The following is a 24325-nucleotide window of genomic DNA, read 5'->3' as shown; positions in this document are numbered from 1 at the left end:
GGGCGAGGCTGGAAAGTCGCATCCCATATCCTTTAAGTTATCTGTGTAGCCCCGAGACAAGCGGACGGAGTTGTATGTAGCCTGGCAGCGCGACTAAAATAGAAACACTTCTTTCTATCGGCGTCCGAATGACGACGAATGCATTGTGTGACGTTAATAAGAGCCAATCAAAACACCGGACACGAGGACGGGTGGGTTTCTATTGGCTGAGAAAGCAGCAATCCATCCCCTAAAAGAACTATTTAAAGACACAGTCACACCTGAGTTTGTAAACGATGTGCACAAGAAATATAAAAACATAAATATCACAATGAGAACACGGCTTACAGCAAATTACTCAATCTTTAACTTTATACATTTTGGATCAAACTAACTTGCAGTCCCGTATGTTAAGGTTATTAACCAAAACGACCATAAAAACAGCTTTACAGCAGTAACACAAAAATAATTCAGGGACAATGAACAACTCTTTAGATGAAAACGAGGACAAAAACAAGAAGTTTCCACAACTCCACGTATTCAGCGCTTTTTGCCACACGATACATTTTTTAAATTCTGCACACATTACCGATGACAGCTCATTTTTAAAACGCAGCACAGAGAAGAAGGAAAAACCAGGAAAGACAAAATATGGAAGCTTAAAAATGCATTAGGCTGAAAAGAGTAAGTAAAGCAGCAGCAGCTAGTTCCTGATTTATTCAAATGTAATGGATCATGTTGCCTCTTGTTTGCCAAAACCCCAGGGACAAACAAATCAGTCGCTTTGTTTCCTACATCATTCATTTACATTAAAATTTAAATCCTTCCGTGTGGTTCCACCATATCAATTTCAACATTCAATGAGTGATTTGTTTCTTTTTGGCCAGATCCTTCCCGTTATGTAATCGACAACGGACAACCCAGACCTTCCTTCATCCTCTCTCTCATTCACTGAACAGATACTTAAGTTAGCACACAACAAAATGACACAAAACCACTTCAGATATGTTCCAAGTTTGTTTGTGCTAATAGCCATTTAGCAAAAATGATTTGCCAAATGTAAAAAGACCAACCACAGTCACAATGGATCTGCAATACACTGAGCCAAAGAGGTTGAGAATTACACAAACATGCAAAACACTTTGGTTGGAAGTTCAGAGAAGCAAAGTTCCAAGCAAAGCAAAGTGTTTACATAACTCAGAAGTGACTTCAGGTTCACGTACACATTTTTACTGTGAAAAAAATATGCAGTGGTACACAAAAATGCAAAAAATACTGAAGGAGAATACAAAACTTAAGTTTCACAACTACACATTTCTTCAAGATCAGGACAACACAGACAATTGAGTATTTAATGGAAGCAAATTAACTTGATTGTTTAGCATGTGTATAACATAGTAACAATAAAGTTAAGTTCATAAACATCTGATCTCACAGATTATGGATTAATTGGTCTCGGGTCATTAATCCATGTCTGTGTGGGTGGGTAGGGACAACATGACAGATGCTCAGTGGCCAAACACAGAAGCATTTGTGCAAGCCTTACCTCCCACTCTTTGACATTGAGGTCAGTGATGGGCTCTTCCGCTGCCGTTTCTGATGACTCATTCTTTTTGACGACCATAAAGCCGGGCTCTTGGCCCACGCCCCTGACCCCCTCACCGTACATGTCAGGGCTCCATTGCATGAAAAAAACATACAGGTGGTCTGACCTGAAACAAACGGGTCAAAGAGAAAAAGAGTCATACGTCCGTTTAAAGACTTGCGTCGGGCTTGACTGCTCAATGTGTCCCTGCAGCAGCATTTGCTTTGCTTATTAATATGATTAAACTAGTGTGTTGGCATGTTTTTTCAAGTTTTCACCAGTTGCCTTATCACCAATACCAGCCACCAATAGCTGCTGGGTGGTAATGCTGAATTGCTGTTTTCGTGGTGACTTATTCTCTCTAACAAACATTTAAGCTGACAGAGGAGCTTGCAAGTTACATAATTAGGCTCTACTTAATTATCCATCGACGTTGGTTAAGGCTGAACATTCTGCAGGACTACATCAAAGATTCCAAAACCTTTTGCATCACTGCTAAGTGATCCCAGCATCTTTCTGAGTCTGCACACGCTAACAGGGTTAAAGTTAATTGATGGACCATTCAAATAGGAGTGTGAAACCACTCAAAAGCCAAGTGTCTTTTGATGTTAAAAGGTTGCAGTACGAGAAGTGAACACAGCCATGTTGCTGTTGGCATGAAAGATCAGTGGAAGACCTGGTTATGTTAAATGCTTTTCACTCTGATGTGTGGTTCACTCAACGGTGATTCTTTATCTCTTCAGTTTAAGCAGGACGATTAAAAACACATCATGCGGCTTGCCTCACATCTCGGTCAGGATAGACAGTCTTAATAAAGGAAGTATGGAGCAGTTATGTTGCAAGTCCAACCAGCTTAAGTTCACCGGTCCCCTGCACAAATCCCGCTTTCAATTCCACAGGAAAGTTCAATAAAAGTAAATCTCAGCAGGGCTATCATTGAATCCGACATGTCCCTCAGCGATTAGTGTAGCAAGTCAGACAGAGCGGAGAGTGCTTCTTTTCTTTTCAGGTGGCTGGCGCTGTAGCTAAGCAACATGTGGATAACAACAGTGTGAGACTTCTGAAGTTCATCCTAGTTAATAAAGCGAGTGGGATTTCGCTGTCATCGCAGCACTCAGACACTTCACCGCATCACATCACCAAGAGTCTTTCACGCTATTGTGACTAACAAGGACACGCCTGTTTGTCAAATGATTAGCTGCCTGAAAAGTTAAACGCAATTGGCTGACGCTGTTGAATCATAAAAACATGGCTTTGCATAAAAATCCTAGATAAATTACGCATGCATAGCAGAATTGAAAGAGGTATTCAGTAAGAGTTGAGCTCATTAAATCCAGTAGATCAGATGTTGCATCGAATATGAAAGTTGTTGAAGAGTTTAAAAAAAACAAAAATTACTTTCAACAAATAATTATGTGACAATCTGTATCACAGTAAGTGTGATTCTACATCAGCCATGAATAAGTAATAAAAACACTGCCAACAATTAAAGAGCTGAATAAAAACGTGAAGAACAATGTTGAATAAATTGGGTATGCTGTCACATGCAAATTAACAGGTGTCGTTCCTTTGCTCTTTCACGATGTTGCAAGAGCTATTGTTGCAAGTGACATTATTTTGAAATACATGATGAAATATTTGCCTAAAAATTCTGACACTGAAATTTCTTTGGCTTCCGTATAAACATACCAACTTTGTAATAATCATTTTTACATGGCTGGTTTACCAGTTTATGCACAGATACAGTGTCTGTCTCACCTCTCCTGCGGCACAGCGAACCAGTACTCATGCTTTTTTCCCTGTTGGGCATACTGCTGCATGGAGGCGCTGGCGTTGGAAACAAACGTCTTCTTCATGGGCTTCCCCACCCGCAAACACAGGAACTTGTGAGAGCGGTGCTTCCGTCTCTCTGTGGACCCTGTAGGACAAAGCATGGAAACGTGTCGTCAAAAATGTACAAAGGATTTTGCCGATTGCTACAAGTGGATCTGTTTGATGTCAACTTGAAACAATTCTAAAATACGTGTCCTCTGGCTTGAGGACTCAATTATAGAATCTGGTACACACAAACGGATTTAACCTGGAAAAAAAGAAAACCTGGGATAGAACAGCAATATGTAGCGCGTTCATTTATTCAAAGAGCGAGCGAGTGTAAGGAGAGGATATTGTAGCAGACTTGAAATTGGATAAATGTAGTGATGTTTAACAGTTTCAGAGACAAAATTTATACAGTACAATGTGCACTTCAGTTGCGCTGTTCTCTCTCAAATCTTTGGACTATTTGAAAACATTTTTTTTTTCTCCAAAGATTAATAACAAATAATTGAATCACAAATTACCTGAACAGAGTCAATATAAAGTGAAGCCAGCAAGTAATTCAGCTCAGTTCAGAGAAACTCTTATGGTGAAGAAAATAATGAATAAATAGGGACAAAGAACTGAATAGTCGCGGCAATTGGTGTATTCCATGGTGCTGATCATATGCAGTAATAATATTAGACCTAACATGACACTAGTGTGCAACGTCTCATGTCAGCTTGGAAGGATGGGAAGTTTGACCTGAGATGCCTCTACCACATGCAGAAGAAAGGCCATCCGTAAGTGGCCTGCTTAAATCGAGGCTGCCTGGCACAGAGACTTTGTCAATTATATTCTATCACCAGACCGTTAGAACAATACCGCCCCGGGACATGGGGTGACATCATTGTGACACTCTACAAGCTGAAATTGTCAGCTCCTGGTTCTGCAGCACAATCTAATGGGAACATTCATATTCCAAAAATATTCATTGGCTTGTGCAACAAAGCACAGTGGGACACATTCAATTTCCTGGACGCATTAATTTGCTGTTAATGCAGCTTGTGTTTGAGGCCGCTGCTTTTACGTGTGTGGGCTGTGCTTATGTGCACAGAATAAAGGGCAGCCCTGCAGAGAAGCCGGTAAATTACGGCACTTTTTTCCCCAAGCCCGGCTCTGCGGGTGATAATAATCGTGAGGGAGAGAATGACAAAGCGTCCCCACGCCATCCAGATTGTGTTCTTCCCAGGGAGACTAATCTTGCAGGAGTTACAGCCCGGTGTGTCGGAGTGGGCCAAAGAGCGTAGGCGAGAACCACAAGAGGCTTCTGTCAAGCCAGAGGGCCCATAGCGAGAGGACCAGACACTGAGTTCAGGTTGGATCTGACCTTCATCAAAAACACATTGGTAAATAATATCAAGCGGCTTAAACCAATTGAGTGGCAGATTACAGCATCATGAGTTTGACACCCCTCATCTAATCCCTCTAGAAGAAGAAACATTGCTGTACAGTTTGCAAAATAGATAGATAAAATAAGTCCATTGGCCAAAGCCACACCCACTTATGTTCTTTGGACCTTCCTCAGATGATCACAAGCCCAATGTTGGTGTCTTTGGTTGAAGTCATGTATCACTGAGGGTGTTTCAAAAACATGCTTCTTCTTCATCGGGATATTTTCCCCATTGCTTGTTAGACCACCTATTAAGGTCAGCTGAGCCATGGCTTCCCATGACTGTGTTGCCAGGTCACAGCGTGTCCTCCCATGGAAGAGTTCCACCTATTTCCCTCTCCCGATAAGCATCCTCCACTTCCTCTGGGGTAATACTCTTCTGTTCATCCAGAGAGAGAGAGAGAGAGAGAGAGAGAGAGCGGTAAATCCAGAGAGAGACACTCTAAGCCTCCTCCAAGTTGTCCAGAACACCTCACCAGGGAGGATTCCAGGAGTGGGCCAGACAAGATGTCCAACCCACCTCAACTGGCATCTCTTGAAAAATTATCTATTTATAATGTAATTTCGGGTTGACCAATATGGCTTAGAATGGCTTGGAGGGGAGTTTTTGTGAGGTACGAGTAGGTCTACTATTTAGGGATTTGGCCTTAGGTTTGTTCACTGCCAGCTAACTGCTGTCACTGACTTTATTTCCTTTGTAGTACAAAGGCGGAGGCTCAGAACTTTGGTCCCAAACAAAAGTGTAGGTGACAGCCACACCTGAGCTTATGAAATGCCGATACATATCACCTGACTCTTCCATTACAAACACCACTCAGAAACGACATGATGTACATGTGGCTGAGCTTAAAAGCAGGCCTGATGTTGTGTAAAGGTTCACACAGAACACAAAAACAAATATTAGCCAAGTACACACAGAATCAACTATAGGTTTGTGAGTACAAAACATGTGTTAACTGACCACACGATAAGATGGCCACTCATAAAGCAGATTTAAAGCTTTGAAATAAAAATCACGCCATTATGAATAAAGCCTTTGTGGATGTCCTTTTGATGTCTGTTTTAATCGTCTTCGTTGCGCCTTTGGGCACAAGGTGTGTTTGCAGCATCTCTGCGTTTGATAGGCTTTCTCTTATCGCTCACACCGGTCCGGACCACCAGAGTCTCAGATCAAAGAGTTGCATTAAGCTCCATAAACCCACTGGCTGGCTTTGCCAAGCCGATAACCACTGAAAGGCAACGATTCCCTTCCGACTTTATGTCCCAATTACTAGCAGCAATGCAGAGGGAACAGGAAGGTTATCAAGCGGCGGCATGAAGCAGTCTGACAACACATGCAGGGACTTTGATAGTTCTCTGACAAACATGAGCATTCACGAAAAGAAGTCTGGTAACAGCACAAGCCAGAAAATAGCCCTTTGAATGTTAGAAAAATATCTTTCTAAAATCAATTCACCCACCTTCAGAGGAGTTTTGTGTTCCCTCCTCGGATTCCTTGTCTACATTCTCCTTCCCTTGTTGCATAGTGTCTGATTTAGAGTCCTCCGTCCCCTCATTTACGTCCTCCTCTATGTGAGCGTCACCTGGTACTGCTGAGCTTTGAGAGCCCGGGTGTGAGGTGCTGCTGCTGGGATGATGGGCCTGGCTAGTAGTGGTGCTGGTGGTAGTGGTGGGTGTGCTTGGGGGCTGTTCTAAACTGTGCTGCTTGGATCCCATGGGCGAGTGGCTTTCGTTTTTTATCACGGCGTCCTGTGGAGCGCCCTCCTCAGAGGCGTTCTCCGTGACAGGCTGCTCTGAATGAGTGACGGAGCTGTGAGCACTGCTTGGGGCCGGGATGTTTGTTGCTTCCACCTGTGTCACGGTCTGCACAGACTCTGTGGAGGCGGCCAAAGACTTATCCAAACGCACGTCTTCGCTAGAGGCTTGCTCCTCCTCTCTGATAGGGGACAACTCTGACTCTGTAAAGACATCTTCTGAAATTGAGCCCTCGGTGCTGCGCGGTGCGGTGCTGCCACTGTCGTTGGCTCCTGGCTCCCGTTGTCGATGCTCTGACTCTTTCTGCTGGGAGGGGTGTCTCTCAGCCGGCAGAGGCTCCAAATCACTGTGAAGACAAACAGCGTTAATAAATACAACTCACTTGAAGGTAAAAGAGTATCTGACTTGTGTATCTGCACAGGTACTTGTAGCTAAGCTGTGTGAATAGCCAGTGTGGCTGACAATGACTCATGGAAGGGAAAACGGCCAAGTCTGATACTCGCATGAAGAAAAGAGTAATTTGCCGGCTGCACAGGAAACACCTGAGGAGCTTAGAACACTAGTTTCCTCTTACGGGGCGAAAAACAAATGCAACAATTAGGTTCTTTACGTTTAGTATTGGCAATAACACAAAAAGTGATCCAGGCAGAATGGAAACCTGAAATAGCGGTTGTTCAATTCTCTGCAGCGACTGCAGCAATCAGAACGTAGGAGGGTGAAGGCATGCTTCATTAACCCTCCTATTATTGTCGCTTACTTTTTATTTTGGCGTGCACACTTGAGGAATTAAACTGTCGACTGGTTGCTGATGCAATCTGGCAATGGGTGCAGTCAAAAGTTGGAGGGATTGGAGTGTTATAGCAGCAGTTTTATGAAGGTCATGATGGGATATGGCTTGAACTGTGGTGAATAGAAGAGCATGAAGAATGAAATTCTTCCCATGCTGTTCCACGTTTTCTGACCAATCTACTTAACCGTAACCAGAGTCCTATGTGAGGTATGTGGTTGACCACCAACTAATAATACATTTACTACTTGTAATAAACACATCAAATATAATCTATTACAGTGAAGTTACTGTCTCAGACTAAAATAGCCTTGTCTTCGTAACATTGCTGCTGAGAAGTGTGGATTGCTGTCTCACTCTCAGTGACTAGCTTTCTAACTCTCACTCGTTTTTTTCAACTTAACTGCACTACAAAATGTATTCCATCCGTTGTCATGCTCCTGCCAAACAGTGTTAGTATGAAGCTAACAACTGCCTCAAACAAAGAAGCACATTTCTTCAAAAAACAACCCAGCAAATTTCAAGATTCTTAGAAAACTAAAATCAAGTGCCCCACCAAGAATGTCATGGCTCACAGACTAGTCTTCACATTTTTTAATACTAATAGTTCCTGGTTAAAATCCAGATTTTCCTGGAATATGGTGGTAGATAAACCGACACAATGACATAGAGTAATTATCACAATTGATTTGTACAACACTTGTTGGACACATGGATACTTATAAGTTTACATACTCGGGCACAGTCTCTCGGATCTTGGGGTCAGTGATCTCCTTGAAGATGGCGGCCGACTGCACCTCCTCCAGTGGACACATGATACCGTATTCCTCACAGCCATGAGCAAGGACCAGCGGGTCCATCCGGTGGGGATCAAACATGATATTGTTGGGCGTCACCAGCAACACCCCGCTCACAGCACCCTGCAGGCAAAAAAACAAAAAACAAAACACAATGGGATCCATCGGAAGGCTTGATAGATTATAAATAGAACTGCATGGCATTTTCATTCCGTAAAAAAGATAATCAAAGGCTGTAGCACATAAACTACTGCAGGCCAAATCCATTTGAGGCCACAAATGTCCTAAATCAAGTACAAGTTATTGACTGTCAGCACCGACTACTTCAATGTTTTCATTTGGTACCTGGAAGTGAATCAGCAACGGTTCAATAACATGGATCTGTGTGTGTGTGTGTGTGTGTGTGTGTTTGTGTGAGAGGGCAAAAATGCTGCCCAGACACACGGTCACTGGGATAGTGAGTGATGGAGGAAACGCTGTATTGAAATGACGTTTAGCTGGTGAGCTGCCATTCTGCCTGAGGTGAATTACAGCAAGCAACAACGTTAATTTGTCCTGTAATTGACCAAGGCTCAGGGTCATACAAGCGATCAATGGCTTTGCACACTTGTCGCAAACCGCTGTTTAATTGTGCCTTTACAGTAAGTGTTTAACAAAAAGGAGGAGAATAGAGTGTAACAATATCATCACCAAAAATAAAGACAGAAATCTATATGCAATACATCAATCATACTTTTCTGATGAATACTAAACAAAAAGAATGGTTAAATGGTTAAAATAATGAACTTTCCCCCAGCTAAAATGCATGTCACTAAAATGGCATGCAAGAGAAACCACAAGGGGGCTCCAGCAAGACACTCAAAACCAAAAATTGTGATTTTTTTTGTTAAACAAATATTATCAGCCTACATTTATTTTGTCGCCACAATTTGCAATGAGCTAAATCAGACAGCAGGTGGTAGCATGTCGCAAGGCACAGGTCCTTCAACTCAGACAGGAGGCGCAGAAGAAGTGCTAGCAAAAGAAAACTATACAAACTAGCCATAGCAATGTTCTGCTCTACTTCAGTAGACTATTGCTAGCTGGTTCTGCTAACGTTGTCGCCCCTTACACATTGCGTGTCTAATCTCAATTTTCGCTGAAGCAGCAGTGAAACAGGATTGATTGGAAATGTAATGGTAATGGCTGGACTCGCAGCTCTAGTGGTTGAAATATTTAAAGCACCATGCCCTTACCCTCCATGAGAACACATCATGTCACGATACTAGTCTCTTACTTTGCCATTGGTGATGTACTTGCAGTTGATCTTGAGGAATTTCTCTGTGAGAGCCTCTTCCTCTTCGGAGGTGGATGACACCACTCTGGACTTGCGCAGGGCCGAGAAGAATGGGACATGAACACCTTCTGGTCTTGGGGGGCCATCAGAGTCCTGAGTGAGAAGAGCCACAACAGGCATGAGGGGTGAACATCATTGTCACTCATTTATCTGATGGTAGATTATTTTGATTGCCTCCAGTCACGTTCCACTACCGTGGCAATGAGAAAAACATTTCCTCAAACTTAAAGAATAATGAGAAACGGCCAAACAAGGAGAGCTTGGTTCACTGCAATGCTGCAGCTAATCTCTGTCACATTTGATCAGACTAATGTATTTCAGCTCCCGAATCTATTGCACATAAATAAGCAGATGATTTCTGCACAGCAGGACAATGAGGTTCCAAGAAGTCTAGGGATGTGTCACATGAGCAGAACTCCTACAGCTTCACTTGACAGTAGTAATTACATGCAAAAAGACACATTAAATCATTGCTCTTTTTAGTGTCCGCTTTACATTTTAGAGTCACTTCAGTCAAGAAAAGTGCATGGACAAAACACTAATTCATTTGTTACCAACAATGCATATATACACAGTATACAATACATAAGCACAGTGTGAGTGCAGATCTCTGCCAAGCAGCTAATCTGCTCATAATAAGATCAATGTTATGACCTACATTTAAAGCTCATGTTGGGCTGTAATGAAAGCATTAGTTGCAGCACGCCAGGAACACCACCCCACTGCACCACCATCTTCTTAAGCCACCTGAAAATGATGTCTTTGGATGGCTAGATAGAGGGTGAAAAATCTTTAAAAACCTCCTTGATCCGGATGGTATTTCCAAAATGCTAGAGAAACCCAGAAGTTCTCCACCCAATTACAGCCTTACTGTGCACAAACACACCTGTGTAACCAAGGCACAAATGGCAAATTATCAGGAAGCGGATTTATTGTTCCACGATGCAACATTTTTCTAATTTCACTGCATGCGTTGCACATTTCAATCTTAATGGACTGAAATGTAGCCAAAAGAGAATTCACTGAGGGGAAAAAAAAAACGAGTTATTTTTGAGGAACTCAAAAGCATCTCATTATCAATCGTGTCATTGATCATACAGAAATGTTTGTTCCTCCCGGTTAGGTCAAAACAATTTTAATAAACAACAATCGTAGTTATTATCCATTCTGCGATGTCAGTCTTTGGTTCTATAACTCAGCCCGTACTTCACAGTGCTGTGTATAAACAGAGCACCTGAAACTGAACACCAGTATACAGTGGTGAACATTGGGCATTACAGGTCGTTACTGGCAAAGATCAGCAAATCAATGGAATGAAACGGCGTAACAACCTCATTTCTCGAGTTAAACAGCAATAGTGTCCCAGCAATGAAAAATATACTCAAGTAAAGACAATCAAAAGCCATCAAAAACACGTCGGCAAGGATGTATTGCCATCGGAAACAGATAACAATGATGCCGTTTCTCCTGACGATCAACATGGTAATGGCGCCATGTAATCACAATCACATACCAAGTGAAATGAATCAAAAAAGGATTGTGAAACAGAAACATGACAATTAAGAAGTGTTGCAGGATGTCTCATGTTAGCAGTGCTGCACATCTATCTGCAGATCGGTTCCCCAAAAGACTCCCTGCCGCTTGGTGAGTCTTGTCTACTGATAACAGTAAACAATTCCAAGCAGGGCTCTTGGTCCCATGTGCTGACTTATTAAGATGAGTGTTTTCAAGGAATATACACACACACATTCATATTTCTATCCATGTTAGGACACTGAGGTTTCATTGACTTTCATGCTTTCCCCAGCCTCTCACCCTAAACCTAGCCGCCCAAAACAAATGGCTAACCTGAACCAGAACTCTGAACCAAACTTATTAGAATGACTTATATAAACCTATTAAAATGAGTTTTAATCCTCAAACTTAGGTTGCCTGAGCCAAATGTCCTCACAAGGAGGGTTTTTCCCCAGACTCGGTCGTCACAAGAATCACACACACACTCAGACTCATCCCTCTGAAGGCGTAGATGGCCTTCAGGGTTCCCCATTGGAAAGTCATAAGCACATCATGTACACAGTCATGTGCTTCTACATGCAACTGGAATGTGTCATCTACATTTTATTAAACTGTGAACGTGGTAAGGAACTGTACCGTGCAGTAAGGCTCAATCAAGTGGACATGAAAATGATTTCTAACCACAGTGGGGGAGTAAGCAACATTTCTCAGCACAAAATGAATGAAATAATCCAATATAAAGTACACAGAAATGATTCTACTCGAGAAAATGACTATGAATTAATATTGATTGCAAGGTTTTACAGCAACAGACACACAGCATTTATCCTTCACTACTGATTTGAGTAGTGGAGTCTATTAAAGGTTTAATGATTTGTAACTCACCCATTAAAGTTTTAAACATTTAAAAAAATATATATGAGACTATAGGGTTATGTTCATACAATTCCTGTGACTGAATGTTACTTCCACCTGCTGTCCCACTGAAATCACTGCTATCAACAATATTGCTCCAATAGGTTCCTAATAATAGACAAAACAGTTATAGGACAAAAAATATTGAGAATTGAGAATAGATGTGAAATTATGTCTCAGTTTTGCCATTTGGTAGCACAGGCTCTTGAGCGATTTGTTACTGCGTCTTCATTTACGGCCTGGTTGTCTGTGATCAGACACAGATGGCATGTCTGCTGGGTTGGAAAGACGAGGTGTGGTGGGCTTGGTGTCTGTGCGAGTGGACTGCTGCCACGCTGAGCGCCAGCCGTGGGGAGAGTCTGACTTAAGTTTGTCTGAATGACTGTCCACTGGGACAAGTGTCAGAGACGTTCTGTGGGATGGAACTGAGTGTTGGCCTGATTGAGTGAACAACAGCCTGCAGGACGGAACACAGAGATTGAAGAGGAAGCAGTGAGAGAAGAAGCAGAGAAGATATAGCGGTTAAACACATAAAAATACCACGTGACGTATTAGAACTGCATGAGACTTAAAGAAAACAAACTTAACTATCATCATTTGTTATGAATAGATGGAACTCATCTAGGCTTGATATGAGTGTCGGTCTGCTTACCCTTAGAGACAAAATTTTAGATTTTTCTTTTAGACATTTTAGATTAGGGAACATTTACTACCCTGAATAAACAACTTATTCATGTCAGTAGATTAGCCAGTAATTAATCAATATTAAGTATTGATTAGTAACCACCTTTATCCCTGAAAAATTCATTATATTTCATTATATACAATAACTACCAAATATTTGCCGTAGATAAACACGCGAGTGTGTTCCCCAATCTTAAGTGTTCCCAAAATTATCAGCGAATTGAAAAAACAAACACTATAGCAAGACACTGTGACAGCACAATCTCCACAAAGCCTCTCATTTCCATCCACACACGTTTTTCTACCCAATATCACTGCCTGAAGATATTTTTGGACATAATTTTCAGAATGCAATACCCCTAAGACAGTAGGGGACTGTAGCGTCATGGCATTCCTACGACAATCGTGAAGAACCTTAAAACTTAAATGATACTAGCTAAATATAAGACCACAGAGACTGGACTGAGCAGGACAGTAGACCGTTTAAGTTCCCGACTCATGTCAAGCGAGGACATACTTGAAAATAAACACTGTTCTATGCTGTTAAAATTACGGCTGTAACTTAAGGGATGAATTTTGATGAACTGATTACCATCAAAAATAATGAATCCCGACTAAACTTTCTTTCACACACAGGGAACATTTTTCAATGCAGCAGTACCAGTTGCGACACATTATAGAATGTGACTCTGTGAATAGAAGTTAAATTTCATTATCTGGCATTAGAAAGAAGTATTTCCTAGAGGAATGTGGCTGGAAGACTATCATGAGAAAGACTGAAGTAGAAGAGTGAGTGAGATCCTGAAACAACTGTCTGCTGTCCTCTTGGCATCCACTCCCACACCTCCCCACATGCCTCTTCAAACAGCCAGTAGCAACTGACCCCCAGACACCCAGAAACTGTGAAGAGGCTGGACAATTCCAGCTCCACCTTCTCCAACAGGATCACAACCCAACAATTTCTGGAGCATCCTTGACTTTTTGTGATCTGTGACTATATACTGTACTTCCTGAGCAGAAACAGGAAGAGTTGAGAACCAGACGTGGGACTTTTTGTGCTTCAAATATAGTTAACCACTTAAACCTCACCTGCTAAAGTGAACCACTCACCAGAAAGTCACTTCCCAGTGACTCATCCAAACTGGCTTCCATCCTCTGGGTGAAACACAAAGAGGAGGAGGATATGCACTTGAATATGACAGAAATAACAGCAGCAGTACTGACACGCACAAGCACATGTCATAACACAGCCCACCTCATTAAAAACCCAAGGCAGCTAATGTTCCCTCGCATTAAACCTGGCCGCACTGGAGAAAAGGAGGTGTTGCAAAATCACACTTCCTCCACAGGACACATACAAATACTCATGCTGTCAATCATCCTCTGTTGCTGTGGTGAAATATGCTGATGAAATGGTTGTTGCAGGCCGATGAGAGAAAACATTGGAATCTAATGACAGCCGTTTACCATTTAGAAGATTGTAATTGATGTCGTATCTTTTAAAAAAATATATAATTTAAATTATAATTTTATTGACCAAACTTTTATTATTGCTTCTGTTACACTGCTGGGATTTGGTATACTGTATTTTAAACTGAACAAGATTTGTTATGTGCTTGCTGATTTATGCTGTTTAGCCTGGTCTAATTGACAACTTCCAAATGTAAATGACAGATATTGATGAATAATTCTTTCCATATCTGCACAGTCAATGTGGGGTCTTGTCTTGCATTGCTTCTTCCACATCAAGAGTCAGCGGAAAAACAATTGTGTCCTCACTCAAGTGATTCACAGCAAGGTAGTATCCTGAAATGACCTGCTTGCAGTTTTGATGCACAGGATTTTTTTTTTCCCTGATGCAACTTCAAACGAGGAGGGAAACAGAGTGGACCTGGTGCCCGAAATCCAGACATGAAAGAGCTCGACTTGGTGGGGGAGGGAGCATGGATGAGGATGGGTAAGCAGAGTGAGGGCAAAAATAACAAAGCAAAGGACAGTCTGACAGAAGCAGAAAGGTGGTGTGAAGTGCCAGTGTGATGGGCTGAGCGAGGGCCAAGGGTCTGTAGAAGTCTCCTGCCTTTTACCTGAAATAGCACATGTGATAGACTGTCACTTTAACACTGGTTCAGCTGTATCTGCCTTGCTACTGTTCATCTTCAACAGAAACCAGTTTTCAACCACTGATTGGAGATGTCTCCATAGGCAAAAACGGTGAATTAAAGAGGTCCAACTTGAAGGTGAGCAGAAGTGCTCACAAGAACATGGATGAGGCAGCACAGACCGCAGCTCATTAGCACCAAGCAGAACAGCTTCTCTGGCTGTGAGAGTGGATAAATCATTTCACTTTTCTGATGGGGCCATTGTTTCATGAAGCAGGTCACTTCTTTAAACACTGTACACCAGTGACATGGGTTTATTTGGATTTCTGTAGAATTAGTTTTCAATAGCATCAAGCTTTTGGCTGAACATGTTTCAATGGGGGGAAAATGAATAGAACTGGATTTAGAAGAACTCAAAAGCTGTTGAAAAATTAGAACCTTTTCAACATATTCATGGAGACACATTTTTAATATTAATGTATTTGTAGCTTTTTTCTGCCAGGTGACAAGGGCATTGTCCAGGCTTCCCCCACCGAGATGTATTAATCTATTTCTCATGCTGCGCATTAATGTCCCAGTGTTGTCAAGGCCATCTTGTAAGCAGGAGAGCGGCTCATTTCTTCAAATCATGTGGTGAGGAACCATGTTTACAATCATGGAGAAATTAAGAACGGAAATGTTTTAATGATGTGATAGAATGTTGTTAAAGACGCGCGCACTCTGGGGAAATAAAGCTAATTGTTGAGATGGTTTGATGCACAGAGCCGGAGCTCTCCATTTCCCCTGCCTCACGTAAACAAGTTTCATCACAAGAGAGGCACGTAGATGGCTATCTGGTGGCATCTTCTCAAAACAGACCTAATCTTTCGCAATTTCACACATGTGGGTTTAATTTTGACAGAAAATCCACTAAGTAGATGAGTTTAAATGCAGTTGATAAGTAGACAAAACCAGGAACGTAAAATGTGGTTCTACAACACTACTTTATGACTCACTTTTCTAACTTGATAAACGCTCTCCAACTCACGCTCCAGCTTGATTAGAAAACTACTCTTAGCTCAGTCCCCTCTTAGCTCACTGTTGCACACTGATGGGAGCTTAGTCTGTTTCTTTAAACACTGACCCTACAGGAAGTTGACCAGGATGTGAGGAGGTTCAGGAGTTGTCTGACACTTGGATGAAGAATAAAATAATTGATCTTTAGCACCACCCTGTGGACATTCTCATGCGCTTAAGAACATTGGGTAATAGTTTTAGTTAATGATGGAACATAAAAATTTCCTTTAACTCAACACAAACCCCAGTATGATGTACCTCAGCACCAATGTTGGCTCTCACTCTAGCAGAAGAGGAAAAGGAAGTGAATGTGGGAGCCAAAAGAGGAAGAGAAACGAAGGTCACAGTAGTAGCTTGGAAATCACTGAGTGTGTGCGTGCGTGAGTCAGTGAGAGCATGGGGAGAGTCTGCTAGGACAAAGAGGACGGCCTGCCCACACAGATGACTAGAGAGCTTGCATGCCAGTGAAGCTCTCGCTGCCAAATAATCCAACAGAGAGCCCAGCAGCCAGAAAGTCCATGAATTCACACATGCACATGTACAGTAATCTAAGCCTCTAAGATGTGTTACTTTTTGCTGCCAATATCAACAGGCCTGCCGGCACAGTTCTGGAGGACACTTCTGTCTACCTTCCTCCCGCTGTTCCTTATTGAGTTAATGACTTCAACGACCCTAGAAAAGTACAGAAGTTTGACCTCTATGCAAAGAAATATGTCGTTTGTCAAACAGGTTTTAGTGAGACTAAACAAGGTGACTTAATGTGAAAATTTAAATACAATTTGTATCCATACGTATGTTTATTACCAATATCTGACAACCTCAGTGACTGACTGGGTAGGAGAACATTAATTCTAGGGGGCATTGTAGTTAATCTCAAACCATCTAAATAACTGTTTTAAGAATGGCGGGGGGTGAGGGGGTGGGGGGTTATATCATGAATAAACATCAACAAATGTGTCACGAACATTCCTGTAATTATTCAATTTATGCCATGAAAGTGTCATAAAAATGACAGCATGACAGATTCCTCATCGACAAGAATGCTGCTGAAAACAACACCACAGCTTCACACAAAAGGTGGAAAAACCAAAATTTACAAATCTTGCACATCCTTTCAATGGAGTAGCACTTGATCCGAGTTAGTTCTAACTGCAAAAACCACACCACAGGTCAGCAGTGTTGCATCTCACTAAACTTTGCAGCACACTTCTTTCATCATGTCAGTGCTTTTTTGCAAAAAAGATCATCATAAGGAAAAAAGGTTGAATGTTAACTAGGATTTGGTGACACCCAAAGTGACCCTCGTAGATTTGTCAGTGACTATCTTTTAATGTGATCGCTAGCCTCTCTCGCTTCATTTCTGAGGATGGCAAATTGGGTAGCAATCTCGAGATCAAAGTGGCACATATGAAAAATGTGTAGCGACACTGTAACTAACAGTCTGAACCTGATTTGTGTTGTCTTGGCTGGATTTGTGTGACTGGCAGACCAGGCAATTTGATTCTCTTGAAAGAAGCGTAATGTGGAAAGAATTGAAAGAGACAAAGACATTCTCAAAATATCTGAAGCGCCATTTTAATGCTGCCGCGCAGCCCTCTTCGAACATTATTGGGCCTTATCTGCCACGTCCTGCTCATATCTGTTGCCGTGCTCTGTCAAGTCACGTCGTATCTGCTGTATCAGTGCTGTTGTATGTGATCTGTGCCTTTTATCTACTCTGGTGATTCAGCCTTATCTCTTGTCATGTCTATCACGTGTTGCATCTTAACCATCTGCGGTGTCTATTGCAGATGTAGTATGTGACACATCGGCATCATCTGAAATGTCATCCCAGCCGTATTTGAACCAAGGTCTCAGTGAAAGTACACATGGATATACCAGGTGCACCTGGGTGATGCTTAACTGGAGTTAACCAACATTAACTGATGTGAAATGTTAATGTGAAAGCTTGAAAATATTGGGAGGAAAAAAACTGGCCTTAAATATGTTAACCCTAAGTTCCCAAGCCACCTAACCTGTATGTGGCCCATGATGTTTAGAAAATTATTAGAAGTGTGAAGAATTAACCAAAAACAAATGAAATAAACATTTGCAGTGTAAGACATACTCATGCACCATAAACTCCAGACAATCGAGCGCACCAGAATATTAGTTGTACCCACTAAATTAAAGAAGGAAAATAGCTCTTGCCTGTGATTTCATCGTTTGATGTGACAAGATTCAATAGTTTGGCAGCATGACGCTGTTTAACCGATACTATGCTAATACTATGAGGATGAACTGTTGGTGTTCCCTCCAGTAAATGAGTAATAAGAATGAGGTGATCATAGAGAACAGTTATTCTGTCTTACTGCAAAAAGCAGATAGGCCTGTGGAAGAGGATAAAAATAAAGGTTACCCCAGTTCTTCCTGTGCTCATCAGCATATGTAGCATATGCAGAATGCCTTGGCAATTGATTTTTATACGTAATGAACAAATGAGAGGACAATCCAACCAATCGAGTATCCTTTAGTTAGTCAGGACCAGATCTGCCTACTTTAATGCACTAGAACTAAAAGAATCATCCAAAGGATTCTCTTTCAAAAGCAGCGCATCAGCTCCTTGCAGATGGCATTTACTCCACACATCCCAGAGACATTCATTTTAATAACATCCTCAGTGAGTGCTGAGCACCGCAATAGGTTTGTAATTAAAACAAGCCAGGGATTCTTGAAAAAATAAATAAAAGAACTTGAGCGAGTTATTAGGGTCCTTCCTGTGGTTTACAATCAAACAGCACCTGGATGCCACTTGCTCCACAGAAAAGCAAATAACATGCGAGGGATGCGTGTGGTGAGACGCACACAAAGAGTACTGAAGAGTACAGACACACTGATGTATACACACACGTATACAGACTCCCCATGCCTTCCAAGCGCACTTCCGCAGCCCAGTGTAATTGCTGCCTGGCTGCTTGTCTGACTGAGTGAGCCTCTCCGTTCATTAGTCCTTCTAAATATCAGACACGGCATCACTTTTAAAAGCTTAATTTCTCTGCAGTCACAGCCTTTCGCTCTGTTCTCCCCTGTGGAGAACTGCAGAATATGCTCCTGTTCTCACAGGCCTGACCCAAATAGATAAGTAGGAAATGAACGGGGGCCTTTCTTTCGGCAAGCGTGGAGAAATTAAGGCACATAGATGAGTGCAGACGAGCGGGAGCGCTTGTGTTGGAAGGATGTCGAAAACCCAGCACTGACACTGACGGCAATGGAGACGGCAGAATCCATTTTCTCACTAAGTGACAAAAACAAGACACCCATTTCCATGGAGACCAGCAAACGGTCATATTTCTCTAGAGATGGCAGTGCTTCCAGTGGTGCCATGTGATTGGCTCATTGGGATGCTGTGGCCAGACTACCTGAGGGAGAATGCTCCAGCTCTTCATTTCACTTGTGCATGTGAACGGCTGACCAGCCCAAAACTCTGGTCACGTTAACGTTAAAAAACATGTGACGGAAGCTCTGCAGCACTTCTCACGCTACAGCGGTGAAGCAGCGAGGCAGAGACTAGTGAAGAGTAGTGCTCTAAAAAAATAATATTAAACATTAAAGTGCACTCAGACGGCTTATATGATGACCAAGGACCATTATAGACGGCTGAACTTTTCTTCACATACAATTCAACATATCACTTTCCTAATGCTTATGCATAATTGACAGTGAGGGGGAAAACACAGATACATGTCAATACCAGCTATATGTGGATGGCCAAGTAGAGCGCCAGTCAGTCATATACTGTAACAGGCGATGGCAATTTAATATTTCATATCAGTCAAGTACAAGAAAGTACAGCTTTGCAAAACATGAAATAACTATAGTATGAGAAGATTTTCTTTCATATTTTTCATTTCATTCTATTGTGAGTTTGATGCAACAACGAAGTACTATAAACCAACAGCCGACGAGACCACAACAGTTCCCCTTTGATCTCTTGACCTCCTAATAAGAATCAACACCAATAAATGTAATTCTAGCCGAAGACTTTAAAGTTCCATGTTCCAAAAGCAGTAGGGCTGTTGTGGCTGACACGTCTCTGCAACATCGCCTGGCAATCGAGGACAGTGCCTCTGGATTGGCAGACCGGGGTGGTGGTCCCCCTGTTTAAGAAAGGGGACCGGTTCCAACTACAGGGGGGATCACACTGGAAAGGTCATTCCATGGTACTAGAGAGGAGACTTCGGCCAATAGTCGAAACCCGGATCCAGGAGGAGTTTAAACAGTGTGGTTTTCGTCCCGGTCGTGGAACACTGGACCAGCACCCACCATCCTCCATTGGGTGCTCAAGGGTTCATGAGAGTTCGCCCAACCAGTCCACATGTGCTTTGTGGATTTGGAGAAGGCGTTTGACCGTGTCCCTCGCGGTGTCCTGTGGGGGGTGCTCCGGGAATATGGGGTGCGGGGTCCTCTGCTAGGGGCTGTCCGCTCCCTGTATAACCGAACAGGAGCATGGTTCGCATCGCCGGCAGTAAATCAGACTTATTCCTGGTGCATGTTGGCCTCCGCCAGGGCTGCCCTTTGTCACCGGTTCTGTTCATTACTTTTATGGACAGAATTTCTAGGCGCAGCCAGGGGTCGGAGGGGATCCGGTTCCCGCAACCACAGAATTTCATCTCTGCTATTTGCGGATGACGTGGTTCTGCTGGCCTCATCGGACCGGGACCTTCAGCATGCACTGGGGCGGTTTGCAGCCGAGTGTGAAGCGGCCGGGATGAGGATCAGCACCTCCAAGTCTGAGTGGCACGGGCATCTGATCCGGATGCCCCCTGGACGCCTCCCAGGGGAGGGTTTCCGGGCACATCCTACCGGGAGGAGACCCCGGGGAAGACCCAGGACTCGCTGGAGAGATTATGTCTCCGGTCTGGCCTGGGATCGCCTCGGGTCCCCCAGGAAGAGCTGGAGGAGGTTTGTGTGGATCGGGAAGTTTGGGCTTCCTTGCTCCAAATGCTGCCTCCGCGACCCAACCCCGGATAAGCAACAGAAGAAGGAAGTAAGGAGTTTAAAGTTAACCTCAAGTCCTCACTTCCTAATTAGATTTTTGGTGTAGCCTGTACATCACTATTTTCCTGTCGCCCAACGAAAGCACTTTTTTTTTTTTTAGAAGATGCATTTATAATTTTTCATGACACATTGATATTGTTTGTATGTTGGTGTTTGAGACATGGAACTGAATTAAATATGTGGTAGCAAGTGTTTTTTTTTTTTGTTTTTTTTTTTTATGTGTCTTGGTCTAAAGTGTGTCCCAATCAAAGATATTTGTTTAATATGCAAGTCATACTATTTATTCAATGGTTCTTTGACCGACGAGTGTCACATGCTGTCTCTCAGACGTCTTTTCATTCGAGTGGAGAGCCTGAATGTCAGGACCGAGCATCAGACTGCCTTGCGAATGTCATTGCAGAACTCCTGCCCTGCCTCCCATGCTTCACTTGTTCACTTTATGTGGCGAGAGACCAAGCGGTAACATCGGTGCTCTTTGTTGTTTAAATATTTGCTGTTGCGCTGAACTGCCATGTACATTCACACAACTTTATGGACATACAGACTTGAAGGAAACACAAGGAGAAGGGGCTTCTGGGTGGTGATGTCACTGCTGTTGTGGCAGGTTTCTGCTGCATGTCATGTCATATTACTCATTTTTCGTAAAAATATGTCTCCAACTACAAGCGAGAAGGGAGAGAGAAACAGAGGCTGTGCATTGAATTTAAGAGGAGGTACAACAGGTTTAGCATGTTTTACAATAAAGGAAATTGGACATAATATTCACTCAATTAGAGTTTTTTTTGTGAGTGTTTTTTGGGGGGGGAATTAGATTAACTTGTACTTGGACAGTGTACTCAATGTAATTACAGTAACATAGGATGTGCACTTTGATAACTTCCACCACAGCAAGCATGAATAGACAGCGAAATACACTAAGAACTATCAACAGATGTTTGACTCAAACACAAAACAATTGTGTGCATCGTCCTACAGAGTGAATTAAGTGTCGACATACCGTCACTTTCTCTAAATCAGCTTCGGAGGAGGTGGGAGACAGGGGGCTGATGGGACTGAGGGAGGGGGAGCTTCCAACACTGGAGACGTACTCAGGATCAGGTACGTACAGAACCTGCAAACACAATCCATGTCTGCATTTAAACAGACGTCAGCCTTGTACAACACACACGCTCATGCATGCACTGGAGGAGATTCAGGACACCATGTTGTCTGTCACATACTTGGTCAGAAGGGCAGTGGAAATGAAATCATGCAGTGAGTCTTGACATGTTGACGTAGGTAGGCTAACAAGTAAACAGTACCGTGACAGTGTTAAAACTCGTCTTGTTTGTATTGTATACTGCTGCAGTACTGTCATTTCCCAGCTTTGGATCAATTAATTAACTCGATCTATACAGTGGGCATTCCTGGAGGTTAGTGCTTAATAGGCATTCTCAACTTAGATGTTAATTTAGCATGCAGAATTTAAGATTCATCAGCTGGAATTACAAAAATGTTTAGTTTTATGAATAACTTTGATTGAAGGGCAGTGTGACATCAGCAGGGTGGTAGTCCACCAGCACTATCCTACTCTCTAAAACGAAGACATAGGCCAGAACAATACAAAAACAAAGACGATGGAGCCTTTCTCTGAAGTCTGTGGAGGACTAGCCGGCGATGCTGCATTCATCTGCTTCCTACTTGACACAAGATCAGCTGTAACATAATAAAGCAGTAACCTACTCCAATTAACATTTAACTAAACCACCATTACTGGCACTTTGGTTCAAGCAGTGGAGAAAATAGAACATGGCTAACTAGCTGAGCGAGTCTCGTCTGTTTGGAATAACTGCTATTGGACTCAGGCGTGTAGGATGTAATGTGGTCCATCAATTTGTGAGGATATCACAAACAATATTAAACCAAAAAGACTCAGAAACTAACACTCTGAGTCACCAGATTCATTGGTTGGTTTAGTGCACAGTAAAGCTAAACGCGTAATCTTATTCTGACTAAAATTGCGATGTCAAACCATGCGAGCATGTGACTGTCAATCATTGTCAGTCTTTTTTTCCATGCGTTAACTGTCTGTGGCTCTCATTCACAGCACTGCATCTAGTGCTGATGTAAAACATAGGATAACAATGGTGACAGAGGACTATGAGGTTATGGTTGCAGGCTCTGCCTAACAATTGGTATAACTTGCGCCGGTTGCTTCTGAAATGGCTTCAGTCAGACCAGTAGCCAATTTGAGGGATTCCATACCCCCCAAAACAGCATCAATCCGTAGTTACTACTACTACTGATGAAGCTGAAGAAATGTGGCTCCTCTGGGGTGCAACAGGGTCCTGGGTTCTATAGTAGGAACCCTTTGACATGTGCTGACAACGAACACAACTGTAGTGCGTCTCCTTTGGCCCTTATAACAAAAGCTGGACTAAGAGGTCATAATAATATGGCTGACTGGTCAGTGCGGCATATTGTTCTCAGGAAAGTCTATCATTAATGTGGCCAGGCTAAGTTAAGCCAGACGTGTATCAGAAGCAGGTCTGTTATAATGAATTGCACCCTAATGGGACAAGTGACACTGCAATTAGCAAGCAATTAACTCAGTGACAGATAGCAGGGATGTGAGCAGTGAGTCAGCAAAATGTACCTCCGAGGAAGGTTTATTCACCTTTTTACTTGAAGGAAATAAACAGATGCAGCAACAACTGTGGCCTTAAAATATTCCCTTCCTTCTGCATGAACGCCCAAGTTAGTAAAACCCATAGCTCTTTGGAGTGAGAGAGCGGTGATGGTGGCGTAGTGGGTGTTAGTGCTGAGGTTGGAGCAAGACAGTGATGTAGCGATGCAGATCCGTGTATTGAAAGAAGGCGTGCACGACGGGTCACACCTGGCCGGGAACTACCGCTCTGGAGAACAGCTTGTTCAGCTGAACCAGCTCGTTGGGCGTGGTGTCAAACTTGAGCGCTATGCTGTTCAATGTGTCCCGCGATTCCACCTGGATCACAAAACAGAGGACAGACACAATAAATCACAGTTCCTGACCCTAAAGAGAGGATTCCCACATAAAATCAACAAAGAAGAGAGAGAGAGAGAGAGAGAGAGAGAAGTAGCTATAGTCGCTTTAAAGCAGGTCATGCGTTGTTTAATTTTGGAGTGTTTGAATTTGGAGAGGCACTAGTGAATTTGACGACTGTTGAAATGAAATAAGTTCCCATTGGATACACATAGGAATTACAAACTGGCAGGAATGCCAGTTGTGTATAATCTTATTCATCCATGAAGCAGCATCTCCTTTTCTCAATGGAAAACAAAAGAGTAAGCATTTTTCTTAGACACAATTGCACATATTTAAACCGTGAAATCACCATAATCATAAATGATCAGATTATTTTTTTTTTACATCTTTTCTCAGTCACATGTGTCAAAATGCAGATTGGTGCTATCAAAGTCTCTGCCTCGACGGGATCGCTACTTCAACTGCCACCTGGATCAGAAACATGATGACATTCTGCCTTTAATGGAACATTGTGAGCAACAAAATGAAA

The 24325-nt window shown here is 42.6% G+C and overlaps 1 protein-coding gene across 7 annotated transcripts in view; it reads right to left on the bottom strand.

Annotated features, from left to right (window-relative positions):
* oxr1a (oxidation resistance 1a) overlaps positions 1–24325 on the bottom strand; it is a 139747-nt gene that overhangs the window by 9024 nt on the left and 106398 nt on the right. For 4 of the 7 annotated variants that reach the window (XM_053881787.1, XM_053881786.1, XM_053881789.1 and 1 more), the window contains 7 exons: positions 23668–23775; positions 21790–21903; positions 9427–9579; positions 8089–8273; positions 6272–6912; positions 3323–3482; positions 1526–1691 (listed from right to left, as the gene is read on the bottom strand). In XM_053881787.1, coding sequence (XP_053737762.1) covers positions 1526–1691; positions 3323–3482; positions 6272–6912; positions 8089–8273; positions 9427–9579; positions 21790–21903; positions 23668–23775 — 1527 coding nt within the window. The remainder of the gene's footprint in view (positions 1–1525; positions 1692–3322; positions 3483–6271; positions 6913–8088; positions 8274–9426; positions 9580–21789; positions 21904–23667; positions 23776–24325) is intronic. The other 3 variants (XM_053881792.1, XM_053881793.1, XM_053881791.1) reach the window with 2 other exon arrangements.

This window comes from Synchiropus splendidus, chromosome 12 (genome assembly GCF_027744825.2).
Source record: "Synchiropus splendidus isolate RoL2022-P1 chromosome 12, RoL_Sspl_1.0, whole genome shotgun sequence".
Classification (NCBI taxonomy): Eukaryota; Metazoa; Chordata; class Actinopteri; order Syngnathiformes; family Callionymidae; genus Synchiropus; species Synchiropus splendidus.
The sequence above is the reverse complement of the archived record's forward strand: the minus strand, read 5'-3'. Positions and strand labels throughout refer to the sequence as shown.